At 43.7% G+C, this 14,388-nt stretch overlaps 1 protein-coding gene across 1 annotated transcript in view; it reads right to left on the bottom strand.

Moving 5' to 3' along the window:
* Positions 1-7,920, bottom strand: part of ITGA2 (integrin subunit alpha 2) — a 100,340-nt gene extending 92,420 nt beyond the window's left edge. The window contains 1 exon segment of the mRNA XM_075066941.1: positions 7,711-7,920. Coding sequence (XP_074923042.1) covers positions 7,711-7,741 — 31 coding nt within the window. The 5' untranslated portion in view covers positions 7,742-7,920.
* Positions 7,921-14,388: the final 6,468 nt, after the last annotated feature.

The following is a 14,388-nucleotide window of genomic DNA, read 5'->3' as shown; positions in this document are numbered from 1 at the left end:
AAGTTACTCTGTTTTGGCCGATTTGACACTTTTTGGCCTTAACAGTTAGTCCTGCCTGCCTGATGCGCTCAAAGACCTTTTCCAGGTGTACTAGGTGTTCGGGCCAGGAGTCTGAAAAAATGCAGGCAACTTGATACATGCAAGGGAACATTTCCCCGTTTCTCTGTAACTCATATATATCTTCTCCTACAATGTCTACTCTCTCTCATTCAAATTAAAATATTGCTTAACCAGACAGTCCATAATGGGTTAACCAAAAGAGAGTCATGGGGCCAGATGCTCCACTAATGAAATTGTCCTGGCTCCATTTCCAGAGTTTTGTGTCATCAGCATAATGAACATCCCAACATAAATGGCTGTATTACATCTCCTGCTGGTGACACATACATAGTGGATGGTAGGAGGGTTCAGTGGAACCTTGTCATATCCCCATCCCCAAAGATGAAATCCCTTCGGGAAAATGAGCAAATACATGTAACCATTCTCTGAGTCCCATCTTCCAGGAGTGGCTGTGCAGCCCTTTTCATACCATCAGGAAATACAGCCTCCAGGGGCAACTGGTACTTATCAAGGACAATTCTTTATTGTCAGCTGGAAAACATCAGTCCCAAAACCAGGGAGGTGGGGTGATTTATTTAATACAGGACATTTCTTTCTTAAGGAATAAAGTGTGCTGAACTGGAAAAGATGAGTAAAAGGACAAAATGAGGCAGGGAAATGGCAAGAGAATCCCACTAAGGTGGTTGTCTATTGATCTGAATGGGACAAAAGAATACAGGACATTAATCTATATAGCTATGCAGGTGCCATTGTGTTATACTCTGAGTGTTCCATTATAGCACTCAAAAAGTTCATCTGTTTAAATTTCGTCTTATTTCTTTGCTTAAGTAGTTCCCCTTTTAAGAGTTACCTTTTACCCAGAATTTGCTTCCTTATTAAAAGAGTATAGCTCTTCAAGGGAAAATCAAAACAAATCTAGCTTCTGAATAATATTTTCTATTGCTGGGAAGACTAAGTCCTTTATCCAGGATAACAATACTCTAATAATACTTAAATAATTTTAAAACTTATTGACAGAACTCCTGGCCTGATTTTTCAGAGAGAGATTGAGCATACACAGCTTCCACTGGCTTTACTGGGTGTTGTGAAAATTCATCTCCTCAAAAAAAGAGTGAGTAGAATATTACATCATATAGCTTTAAAGTAATGTATATATACAGAAAACATAGACTGCCATTCATCCAGTGTAGCATGATGTTATTTGTTCAAATTAATTTTCACTTCATTCCTTTCTCCAATGTCATGAGTAAGTGCTCTACACAAAGAGGCATGTTCAAACAATTATTTAATACAGCCAAGTGCCACTCCTTTCCTTTAAGGCTTGTAAACAAAGATCCTTCTCTGTTATGCTTTTTGTAGAAATGAAAACTTAAGATGGAGTAGATTCTCCAGTGTCCTGGACTTATTTGAATGGGAACCTCACAGCTGGTTTTAGTTACACTAAAACAAGTTTATCTTGCTCATTATTTCTCTCACTTTACTAGGCCTGAAATCCTAAAACTAGTAGGCAACATGGGGCTAGTGATCACTTTGTGAAGACACTTTAAAACTGCTGGTGAAAATGTCCTAGAACAACCAGACGGCATGTGTTGGTATGCAACTGCATGAACCATTCTGATCAGAATCCAGCTTGTGTCCTGTCTGCATTTTGACATGGTAACCATGGAAATGGGAACAGGCCTACCCAAAGCCCAACAAAGGAAACCTTTAAATGAAAATGACAACACTGGATTGTGAATGTTCAGAACTTCAACCAGTGCTAATAGCTTGGTTTACTCTTCTAAAAATATATAAGCCCCCTTCTATCTTCACTATTCCAAAAAGTTCAGTATTTTATACTAATTTAATTGTTTGCATATTCATCAAATGCATGAGCAGGTTTACATCTTAGCTCTCACAAACACCTATTCATTTAAAACAACTGACAATGAAAAAATATAATGGATATTGAGTAGTGGCCAGGAAACACAGTAAGATTATAAGGAATATTTGACTATTTAGTGTACTGCCGAATACTTTAAAAGCAAATTAGTGTTTGAAAACTGTACCACAACCAGATACTTCTAGTAAAGTAAGTCTAAAGAGTAAGTCAGTGCTTCCCATATTTACTGTCCAAGTTATGTAGAAATAAACATTGTTAATTTGTTTAGAATTATGAATAATTCATTGTGTACTTTCTAAAAAATTTTACTTTATATTTTTACAAATTATATTTATAACATTTGTAAATATAGGTCTTCTGTAGATCACTGTGAAATAAGCCCTACTTAAATGTATAATATTGTAAAAATAAATGCTCATAAGAAACTATTTGTAATATTGCTTTTACTAACAGACAAATTTTTTTAAGAATCAGAGACAGGTAAAATCAATAGTGACTTTGGTTTCACAAAGATTTAGATCAGACTCCCATTTTAATAATCCAACCGTCAAAGTTTGGAATGGGAAGCATTTACACAAACAATTCTACCTTTAGCCCATTCTAGTTAACATTACGCACACAAAACTATGCTAAGAAATCCTATTAGGTTTTCAATGTCACATATTCCAAAGTTAAGAAATGCCTGAATTAAGGTTATCTGTGTAACCTTAGTTTGGCCACTTTGTGCATATGCATTATGATACAATCTTTAATTATATGATCACATTTTTTCACAGGACCCCATTCCATGACACATTCCATGCACAGAATGGACAGTGGCAGATTAGCCACTGGGCCAACGGGGCCTGTGCCCAGGAGTTCCAGCCAACTGGGGGGACTCAGAAAAAATGGGTGCCCCCAACCTCCACCTCCTCCACATTCCTACTGGGGAGTGGGATCAGGGAATGGGGGCTTGCCCTGCTCCTGCTCCCCAACTCTGCTCCCTGGTAGGAGTGCCAGGTCGGGGGGATGGGAGGGGGCAAGGGAAGCCCCTGTACCCTGACCCCATTTCCCCAGTAGGAGCACTGGGGGAAGAAAGGGCATGGAGGGACTGCAGTCCGAAGAGGTGGGGAGGGGCCCCCACTTCCTCTGGCCCAGGGCCTCACAAAAGTGTAATCCGTCTCTGGACAGTGTTCACTAAATATTTTGTTTTCTCCCTATTATTCAGTGTGTAGCCCTGTGCGTTGTTTACTGCACACTATTCAAACCAGACTCTGAAAACAAACCAAAAAAAATAATAAATTTCTTCATCGGTTAAACTATGACGCTCAGCACAGTAGTACTGGGTGATTCACAAATACTAATGAATTTATTTTCACAATATCCTTATGAGGTGAGGGGCTTTTATTATCCCCATTCTACAGATGGGGAACTGAGGCACAGATAAATAAAGGCCAAAAGTATCCACTAATTTTGGTTGCCCAATTTGAGATGTATAGAACCTGATTTTTCAGAGTATATAGTATTACATAGTACTTTATATATTCAAAGCATAGCTCCCATTGAGTTCAGATGCTGCTGTGATTGCTCAGCACTTCTGCAAATTAGACTGCATAGTTTCAAGTTAGGCCCCCATAAAATGAAGAACACACAATCCCTGGCAAACTATTTAGAGTTTTGTTTAACTGACTTGCTCAGTATCATAGGCAAATATAGGCATTCAGATAAGAGGAAGGGCCTTTTAACTATGGGTGGAATTAGGCTACCGTCTCCCAGCAACCAAAATAGCTACAGACCTTCCAACTTTTGCAACAAATAAGGCAGTTTCCTTTGCTATAAAATCCCCCTACAAGGGGATAGGACGCTCTGCAGTGGGTTTCACGGATATTTGCTGACACCAGAAGAATGGTGAAACCCAGAAAGCTTGGGTTCCATTCCAGGCTCTGGAGAGGAATGTGCTTTAGTGAGCAGACTCTTCTGACCCCTCTCTTCCAACCTGTCCTTCTCCCAGTCTGGTCTCTTCCCCACCTTTGGCCCCTCATTCTGGTGCCATTTTTCTCACCTACCCTTCAGGCATCTCATCAGCCAGCCAGTCCTACTCTCGTTCCTGTCCCAATCCCCACCACCATCACTTCCAGTCCCAGGCTCCTTCCTCAGCATTCACAATTCCCACCCAATCCCACAATTCCTTGTAATCAGTCTCCTTGCCCAGTTGCCACCTCTTAGACAGATCCTCAATGTGATCTATCTGTCTCTCTCTCACTGGCCTCCAGTCATCTACTCATCATAGCCCCCTTCTGGTCCATCTCTTATCTCACATCCATTCAAATGAGGCAGCTTCCTCCACCATGATGCCTGGGCCCAGCTGGCGGTGGCAGGGTGGGGATGGAGGTGATCATTGAGACTGCAGGAGACAGTTCCCCTACTCCCAGTTCAGGTGCCCAAACTTGCCACAAGCACAGCTGCTGTGACCCAGGGAAAGCTCCCTGCAGTTGCAGCATCTGTAAATCCTGCTGGACCCTGGGCTGGAATACGATCAATATGACACAATCGTCAGGAAATCTGGCTGCTAAAATCTAAGTCTCTACTGAGTATGCATGAATGATGACTTCTCAGAGGTTTCTAACCTGGCCACATTTGGGCAGATTTTGACAGGTACAGCAAAATGCCCAGCACTCACACAAAGGCCACTCCCTGCCAAATTTCAAGTCCCTGCTTCCAAGTACGGACACAGTATACTTTTTCAAAGAAAAGGTCTCCAGAATACTTTTAACATGGGCAAAGTAACATATTTTTACTAACCTCATTCTCAGAAACATCTGAACCATTTTGCCTCAACTTTTCCAAGAACTTCAGCCTGAGGCAGACCCAGCATGGAAAATTTCAGCCCAAACAGTTAAAGTCTGGCAAAGTTATAGGTAATCAAAAACAGGGTCTTATAATGGGAAGTGTCAGGCAACCTTAATAATATGCAATACTACCAGCTCTGCCTATAATAAATTATTAATTTCTAATAAGCTAAAAAACAATCTGCTACTGTCAACCAAATATAATTATTTTGGTAAAGTATAATGAAGGTGGTAAGTTGGAATACAAGAATATAATAACAAAAGGGATGGCATTACATAAATATCATTTATGTCCAGGGGTGGCTCTAGACATTTTGCCGCCCCAAGCACTGAGGGTCCGCTGGTCCCGCGGCTTCGGCGGACTGCGCGAGGTCCGCTGAAGCCGCGGGACCAGCGGACCCTCCGCAGGCATGCCGCCGAAGGCACCCTGCCTGCTGTCCTAGCGGCAACCAGCAGAGCACCCTCAGTGGCTTGCCGCCCCAGGCACGTGCTTGGAGCGCTGGTGCCTGGAGCCGCCCCTGTTTATGTCTGCAGCACCCACAGTGTGCTAAGCAGGTTCCAAACATAAAAGAAGGCATTATCTACAAACACAATAAGCACAACCTGCATATTACTGCTTAGCTTGCAACAAAGCAAGCAAGAGCCGCTGTGTTCCAGAAGTGATGGCCCTGATAATGTGGAAATGAAAAATATATACATCATGAAGCCCAAACCAAACACACTGCACATTCACTGGGAGCGTTTTCCAGCCTATTTATGGTATGATCCATTGGAGACATCTGACTGATTGAATGCAACAGGCATTGTAATGATTCCTCCCTTCTTTCCTCCAAAAAAATGAGCCCACCCTACTGCAGGGTCTTTCACCACCCCCAATTAACTCCCAAACATACAGCACTTCCGTAACCTGCCCCCCCAGTCTGTTAAACCCAATTCCACAAGCATTTATTTTCAGGCTCAGGAGTGCTCATAAGAGTAATGTTATTGATTTCAATGTGACTATTCAAATATGAGAAGTTAATGTTTGCAGAAACCGGGACTTAACCGCCCTATTCTTCTGTCAGCTGTGTAGCTAAAAAGCTAATCTCTTTCACCAACAAAAAGTTGGTCTACTAAAAGATATTACCTCACCCACCTTGTCTCTCAGCTATACCAATGTAAACTGAGAGCAACTCCCTCAAAGACAATGAAATTATTCTGGATTTACATCAGTTTTACTGAGAGAAGAATAGGGGTCTTTGGCCTTGCATCACTTAAGCCAAGAGAGAATGCTGTCTCAGCCAGTGAAAGTTTTGCTATTGAGTTCAATTGGAGCAGGAAGAGACCCTAAGAAAGCATCAGTTCAGCAGTTACAAGAGTTTTTAGTTCTCAGGATAAATATCAAACTGAAATTACAGCAGATATGAACCATAAGAATTAATACTTTGTTTAGGCAATGTGAATAATTTAATATACACCTAGATGCATCTCCTTACAGCAGCTCTTACTGTAAGGGGAAACCTGCTCGCATATTTAACTCCTATCCACCCCCTTAAACACCATTCTTCAGAATGTCCCTAGTCTCAGATCTTTTACACTGTGAATTAGTGGACATATTTATCCCCCTGGTATGCAGTCACTGTGACCAGGAGAATAAAGGATGGATTAGACAAAAATGCAGAGTAGGCGTTTCACATTTTGATGCTTTAAGAAGTTTTCTCATTATAACATTACAGGGTTGGTTGTATACCATAAATCTCACCACAGGTTAACATTTTTGTTTCTGATTTCATACCCTCCAGCCACACATTCCACGTTTCCCATAGTTACTGAAAGAACAAGTTGGAACACCTCACAGGTAAAAACTCAGTTTCTGTGGCTCTTCTTCAGTAAACTTGCCAATTAAAGATACATGAAAGCATACAGTAATATTTAAACTTAAAGTGTGTGGGAAGAATTTTATGACACGTGAATGTCATGGCTTATAGTTCCCAGGAAAATACACATAATGGTCACTCAGTCATCCAAGAATAGGAAAAGGGTGTTAAAATTTCCTACGGACAGCACCCCAGAGAGTGGAGGCAAAGTTAGAGGGATTTTAAGAATTTAAGAACAGAATTCATAATAAAGAACATCATATTCCCATTTAAAATGTGTAAATTTATGCAGAAAATTAGTCATGACCTCCTGTAGTGCAAATTAAATTGGATGCTAATCAGCTTGTCCGGGATTTCATCTGATAACTTGAAAAATATAGATTTGTGGCACTTGCAAAAGGCAAGAACAACATGGATCAATTTTACCAGTAGCTTACGAATTAGTTTTCAGTCACTTAGGGTAGTATATAAAGAAGAGGCTGAAGGAATGGACAGTTCCTCCTTCTTAAATATTTACCAGCCTTGATTAGGAGTCTCCTATGTTGTTGCCTCTCTAAATACAGTCTCCACAACATTTTATTCTCAGAGGGCAGCCAAATGAAAGCGATTAAGAGAGAGCTCAGAGTACAACAGAGCTTGGGGTGGGGGGGAGACAGACTGGAAGTGGGAAGATTTCATAATTTCATTAGTGGAAAAAACTGCTGGATAGGGTCAGTATTTCAGCACCTTTTCTGGTTCTACTCACCCAGTAGTTAGTTTTGTGCAGCAGGCGGAAATGAGTCTGAAATCCCTTCCCACCCCCGCCCTGCTTGCACCTACTGTGCGTGCACTGAGTAGGGTCTGGCACAGCAGCAGCCTCCATGGCCACTTGCGGTTTCTTGGAAGTTCATCGAGAGAAAGCAATTATGTCCCACGCCAGGCTACCCCCTCTGCAGATGGTCCACGGGCTCTAGGCGCCGCAAGGTGCAGCGTCCCGCTCCGTTCTCAGCTGCAGGCAATGGTCTTTAGGAGGTTAACAGAGACCCTCTGCCCAGTGGGACCCGGATGCCCCCCATATCTCTAGCACACCCGTAGGGAAGCCTACCTTGGCTGAGGAGGAGCAGAAAGAGCCACATGGCGCCGGGCTCCACGATTCCTGCACAGCGGGATCCTGCCGGGGAGCAGCGCTCAGGGAAAGGCCAAGCACTCAGACCCAGGGGCTGTGCCGGCTCCGAGCCCCGCAAGGTGCTTAGCAGTGCGGCTGCACGGTGACGGGAGCACCACAGCAGCTGCAGTACGAGACAGAAATTGAGCTGCGCTCAGAGTGAATCTGGGTCACATTGCTCTGCTGCTCCGCCCCCAGCCCGCCCTGGAGCCGGGGGCAAACACCCGCTATCTGGAAGTGGGCACCCCCCGCACAGTATAGTCCGCCCCTTACCAACCTCTCCCCACACCACGCATTAGCCTGCCCTCCAAACACACCCCTCAGCGCTAACCTGTTCCCCCCCAACCACACACTAACCTGCTCTTCCAAACACCCCCCACCAACCTGCCACACACTAATCTACTCTTCCAAACACACTCCACCCCACTAACCTGCCCCACACCACACACTAACCTGCTCTTCCAAACACACTCCACCCCACTAACCTGCCCCACACCACACACCCAACCCCACTAACCTGCTCCGCACCACACACTAACCTGCTCTTCCAAACACACCCTGCCAACCTGCCCCACACCACACACTAATCTGCTCTTCCAAACACACCCTGCCAACCTGCCCCACACCACACACTAACCTACTCTTCCAAACACACTCCACCCCACTAACCTGCTCTTCCAAACACACTCCACCCCACTAACCTGCCCCACACCACACACCCAACCCCGCTAACCTGCTCTTCCAAACACACCCCACACTAACCTGCTCTTCCAAACACACCCCACACTAACCTGCTCCCACCACACACTAACCTGTCATTCCAAACACACCACTAACCTTCCCCCAAGTCACACACTAACCGGCCCTCCAAACTCACCCTAACCCACTAACCTGCCCCTCCAAACATCCCACCCCACTAACTTCTCCCCAGCCACACATCTGCCCTTACAAAACCCCCAACCCATTAACCTGTCCCCTTACCACACACTAACTGGACCTCCAAACACACCCCACCAACTTGCCCCCCAACAATACATTAACCTGCCCCTCCAAACACCCCACCCCACTAACCTGCCCCTCCAAACACACCCCAACCCACTAACTTGTCCTCCCACCACATAATAACATGTCCCTCCAAACACACCCTGACCCACTAACCTGTCCCTCCACCACACACTAACCTGTCCCTCCAAACACACCCCAACCCACTAACCTGCCCCTCCACTGCATACTAACCTGCCCTCCAAACACACCCCACCCTTTAACCTGTCTACCCCACTTTAACTGTCCCTCCAAACTCCACTAACTAGCCCCACAGAGACACCCTCCCCCTCCAAACACACCCGTCACCACTAACCTGTCCCCCAAACACACACTAACCTGCCCCTACAAAAACCCCAATCCAATAAACCGTCCCCCTACCACATACCAACTTGGCCCTCCAACATCCCACTCCACTAATCTGCCACCAAACCAGACACTAACCTGCCCCTCCAAACACACTCCACCCATTAAAATGTCTCCCCCACTTTAACCTATCCCTCCAAACACCCCAGCCCAGCACCCAGTCTCCACCACACATTAACAGCCCCTCCAATCTAAACACACCCCACCCCACTAACTTACCACCAAACCAGACACTAACCTGCCTCTCCAAATGCACCCCAACCCACTAACCTGCCCCCACCACACACTAATCTGCCCCTCCAAACACACCCCACCCTACTAACCTGCCCTTACAAAAACCCCAATCCAATAAACTGTCCCCCAACCACACACCAACCTGCTCCTCCAAACACCCCAACCCACTGACCTGTCTCCCACCACACTCAAAACTGTCCCTTCAAACACACTGCACCCTACTAACCTGTCCCGCCAACCACACACTAACTTGTCACTCCAAACACCCCACCCCCCTAACCTGTCCCCCGCCACACACTAACCTGCCCCTCCGAACACACGCTGGCCACTAACCTGTCCCCTGACCATACACTAACCTGTCACTCCAAACTCACCACCCTACTAATCTTCCCCCCGTCACACTAACTGGCCCTCCAAGCTCATCCTAACCTACTAACCTTCCCCCCAACCACACACTAACTTGCCCCTCCAAACACCCCACCCCACTAACTTCCCCCCAGCCACACACCTGCCCTTACAAAACCCCCAATCCAATAAACTGTCCCCTCACCACACACTAGCCGGCACCTCCAAACACACCCCACTCACTAACCTCTTTCCCTCCACTTTAACTTATCCCTCCAAACACCCCACCAACTTGCCCCCCAACCAAATACTACCCTGCCTCTCCAAACACCTCACCCCACTAACCTGCCCCTGCAAACACACTCCAACTCACCCCACCAATCTGTCCCCCACCACACACTAACTTGCCCTTCAGAACACACCCCAACCCACTAACCTGCCCCTCCAAACACATCCCGGCCCACTAACCTGTCCCTCCACTGCACACTAACCTGCCCCTCCAAACACACCCTACCCCATTAATCTGAATATGCAAGCAAAAAATCGAACACACACAACCTCTCAGGACATATGTCCTCACCACACACTGCCCTTCATTAACCTGATCTAAGATCTGTTCCCCTCCATCAGCATACACAGCTCCTTTCACTAAGTTGGCACCATATATTGGATCCTGCAGAAAGATATGAGTGTTGCTGCATGTTCTGAATGTAGCAGGAGCTGGGCTCAGCCTGCCAACATCTCTGTTGGAAACTGTATGGCCAAGGGGTCTTCCACTGAGAAAGGCTACCCTAGGACTGCTGCTGGAGTATTTGACTTTGTGCACTGTCAGCCCTGCATCAGGGCTGCATGTGTTCTGTGGACTGTGATTCTTTCACCATGGGATTTGCTACCAACAGAGTTGTGCTCTAAAATCTGAGCTTTCATGTCTGTCTCTGTATGCGTTATATCCACAAACACGCTGTATATATATTTCTAGCCCTTATAAACAATATTATCTTCTTCAGTCTATAGACAGCCTGAAACAATCGTTTTGAGAGATGCGAACTTAAGGGGTTTCACTTAAGGGGTAAGTAAAAAATTGAAAACAGAGACATTGTCAAATCAATTGAGTTTACCATAAAAATAAACAGTGGATACTGTACAGATTATTTAATCTCAGGTTTAATTAAAAACCTATATATTTTATTCTAAATGAATCTGCCACAGAATTTCCATTCTGCCATACTAGAGTACTGCAGAATCTAAGAATCTCGCCGAAGAATTGAGTCCACTTGCTTTAGAGTACACAGGACATTGTCAGCAGTGTCCTAGTTAATATGCCATATATGTCTCTTTAACACAACAAAGGTCTAGCCCCACTGAGAATTTAAAGGTCAGGATTGGAAACAGATTTGAAATTGAACAGAGAAAGCCAGTGTAAGATGCTGGACACCCAGGCTGTTTTTAGCCAGTTAGCACTAATACCACTATCTGAATATATTCAAAGCAGTGGACAAATATTCCCCTTCTCTTTCCCCAAATTCTAACATGTCCAAATTCACATTGCTCCCTTTTTTCATTCTGTTTGGAATCTACTATAACAATGATTCTCTGGTGAGTAAATTTAAATGTAGGGCTACTTTACATGGGGACAATTGGTAAAATTCCCCTGGAGTAATCCTGGAATAAGGATTAGTTTCAAAATGGCATAAACCCTTAGCTGTAAACAAGCCCTTAGCTTCTGTTTTAATAATAGTCTAACACAGGCAACCTATGGCATGCGTGCTGAAGGCGGCACGCGAGCTGATTTTCAGTGGCACTCGCACTGCCCGGGTCCTGGCCACCAATCTGGGGGGCTCTGCATTTTAATTTAATTTTAAATGAAGCTTCTTAAACATTTTAAAAACCTTATTTACTTTACATACAACAATAGTTTAGTTATATATTATAGACTTATAGAAAGAGACTTCTAAAAACGTTAAAATGTATGACTGGCATGCAAAACCTTAAATTAGAGTGAATGAATGAAGCCTCGGCACACCACTTCTGAAAGGTTGACGACCCCTGGTCTAATAAATATTCTCCCAGTTCCTAATTTCTATTTTAACTTCTGAATCAGCTCTCCAAGTTAAAATGAACAGATCTGTTCAACAGCTAATTATAAATATTGGGCACTGATTCTTTAGGAACAGTAGGGAATTCAAAAAACTAAATGTGGGTGGTTGTACTGGGATCTTGCTCTGTTTGAACATACTCCTGATCTGAAAATATCACCAGCATTGCTTCCTGAGTAAATTCAGTGTTTCCCATAACTGAGAAAAAGGAGGAGGGATTTCCTTATAACTCACTTATGAATATCTTCCCATTATTTACCTATTTCCTGGCACATAACAACTTACTAACCCTGACACACATACTCATGAACCCACATATTGAGTCACTAGCTTTACTCCCAGAAAACATATAGTTACTTACTAACCCAACCCTTAAACATCTCCCCCAAATACTGGTTTCAGAGTAGCAGCCGTGTTAGTCTGTATCCACAAAAAGAACAGGAGTACTTGTGGCACCTTAGAGACTAACAAATTTATTTCAGCATATGCTTTCATGGGCTACAGCCCACTTCATCAGATGCATAGAATGGAACATATAGTAAGAAATATGTATGCATACGGATAGGGTGACCAGATGAGAGGGAGAAAATATCAGGACACATGGGATGGGGGGAGTCTGCCGGCAGAGGAAAAAAAAAAAAGGCGAGTGCTGCTGGCGGAGCAGGAAAAAATAAAATAAATCAATAAGGCGAGTGCTGCAGGCGGAACGAAATATCAGGACAAATTGCTTTCAGACCAAAGATTGGTCGGGACATGGGACAAATACCTAAATATCGGGACAGTCCCAATTTTATCGGGACGTCTGGTCACTCTACATACAGAGAACATGAAAAGGGGAAGTAGCCATACCAACTGTAAGAGGCTAATTAATTAAGAAGAGGTATTATCAGCAGGAGGAAGAAAAAAACCCGTTTTATAGTGATAATCAAGACGGTCCATTTTAGACAATTGACAAGAAGGCACTTCCACCTTTTCATGTTCTCTGTATATATATTTCTTACTGTGTGTTCCATTCTATGCATCTGATGAAGTGGGCTGTAGCCCATGAAAGCTTATGCTCAAATAAATTTGTTAGTCTCTAAGGTGCCACAATTACTCCTGTTCTTTTTCCCTGAATACTCAGTCACTTACTAGGATTGGCACACCACTCTCTGAATACAGTCACTCAGCTTCTCCTTCGCTGAGAGATGCTATGACATGCAAACACACACCCTCAAGATGTACAGACACTGGAAGATTTCAGCTGCAATACTGAATACAATGCATGGTCAAGCCAGGAGATCTGAAGCATTGCACTGGTCACTCCTGGTCTTCTAGACTATGCTTAGATACATAAAAGCACACATATGGTTAGTGGGAGAAATGCCCCATACTTTGGTATACATATAACCCAAGGCAAAGGGAGAAATGGCAGTAGACTTACTAAAAGAAAAAAAATCACTTATTTTAAATCTAGAAACCTACAGCACAAAACAAACAGAGAAACGTAGCATGCCTGTACATGAAGCTTATGGTAAGGGGATGATTACCAATGTCCATTCCTGTGGTCAGACATGGGGAAAACATACTGAAACAGAACGCCCAGAGAGCAAGGGTGTTTCAAGTGCCTCACCTTCAGTTTCCCCATATCCTAGACTCAGTTACACCACTCTCATTGTAAATGTGGCCTAAGGATATGAAATTCTCTCTTACACACGTCATGCTGAAAAATAGTTCCTCATGCACAGACAAAGGCAAAGGGAGTTTTGTCTCCCACACACAAACTGAATAGGACATGGTTGAATAAGTGCCATACAAATAGCATACTCCTTAAAATGTGACAATAAATGGGAATTTATGTATTGTTATCATATAAACTGGTACTGTATCTTACATATGATAGGAAAACAGTGCCATCTCATCCATTTCCTATTCTCTTCAGTTGTATTATACAGACACTGGGCCACATTCCTCCTAGGCATAGCTTCACCCAAGATAAAGGACTTCGGAGGTCAGTTTGTTCTATGACGGGTATGGGTCCTGCTCTGACAGCTGCTTTTGAGAAAAAAAACTATACTAAAAGTTAGTGAATGAACCACAGCACATTGAGCTTGGCTATATGTCTCAAAATTCTTAAATTAAGGGATCAGCAGCTGGGGGGCCCAGGGGACACTTGAAGACTAAATAGGAAGGAAGAATGAAATTATCTCAATATGAGAAAAAAGTTCAGCATGGTTCAGTTCTGGGGTGAGGGAAAGGCTCTGGCCCATATTAATTGTTTCTAAGCCACTAATGTGAAAATGTGTTCTCTTCTGTTTCAGCAGGATTTAATCATATAAAAACATTTCAGTCCATTTCATTTTTATAATTTTGGATGGACTACTTTTTCTTTTAAACTAGAGATAGGAGAAGATCACCAGTAGAGCAATTCATATCACAAGAATCTAGCCATCTATATACTTACTTTAGGGTTTTCTATAGCACCTGTCACCAAAATATCTAAGTGTTCCCTAGACATCTTAGTTTTGTGTGAAACTAGTACCATTATTTATAGGGC

The sequence above is a fragment of the Chelonoidis abingdonii genome, chromosome 6 (genome assembly GCF_003597395.2).
Source record: "Chelonoidis abingdonii isolate Lonesome George chromosome 6, CheloAbing_2.0, whole genome shotgun sequence".
Lineage (NCBI taxonomy): Eukaryota > Metazoa > Chordata > Testudines > Testudinidae > Chelonoidis > Chelonoidis abingdonii.
The sequence above is the reverse complement of the archived record's forward strand: the minus strand, read 5'-3'. Positions and strand labels throughout refer to the sequence as shown.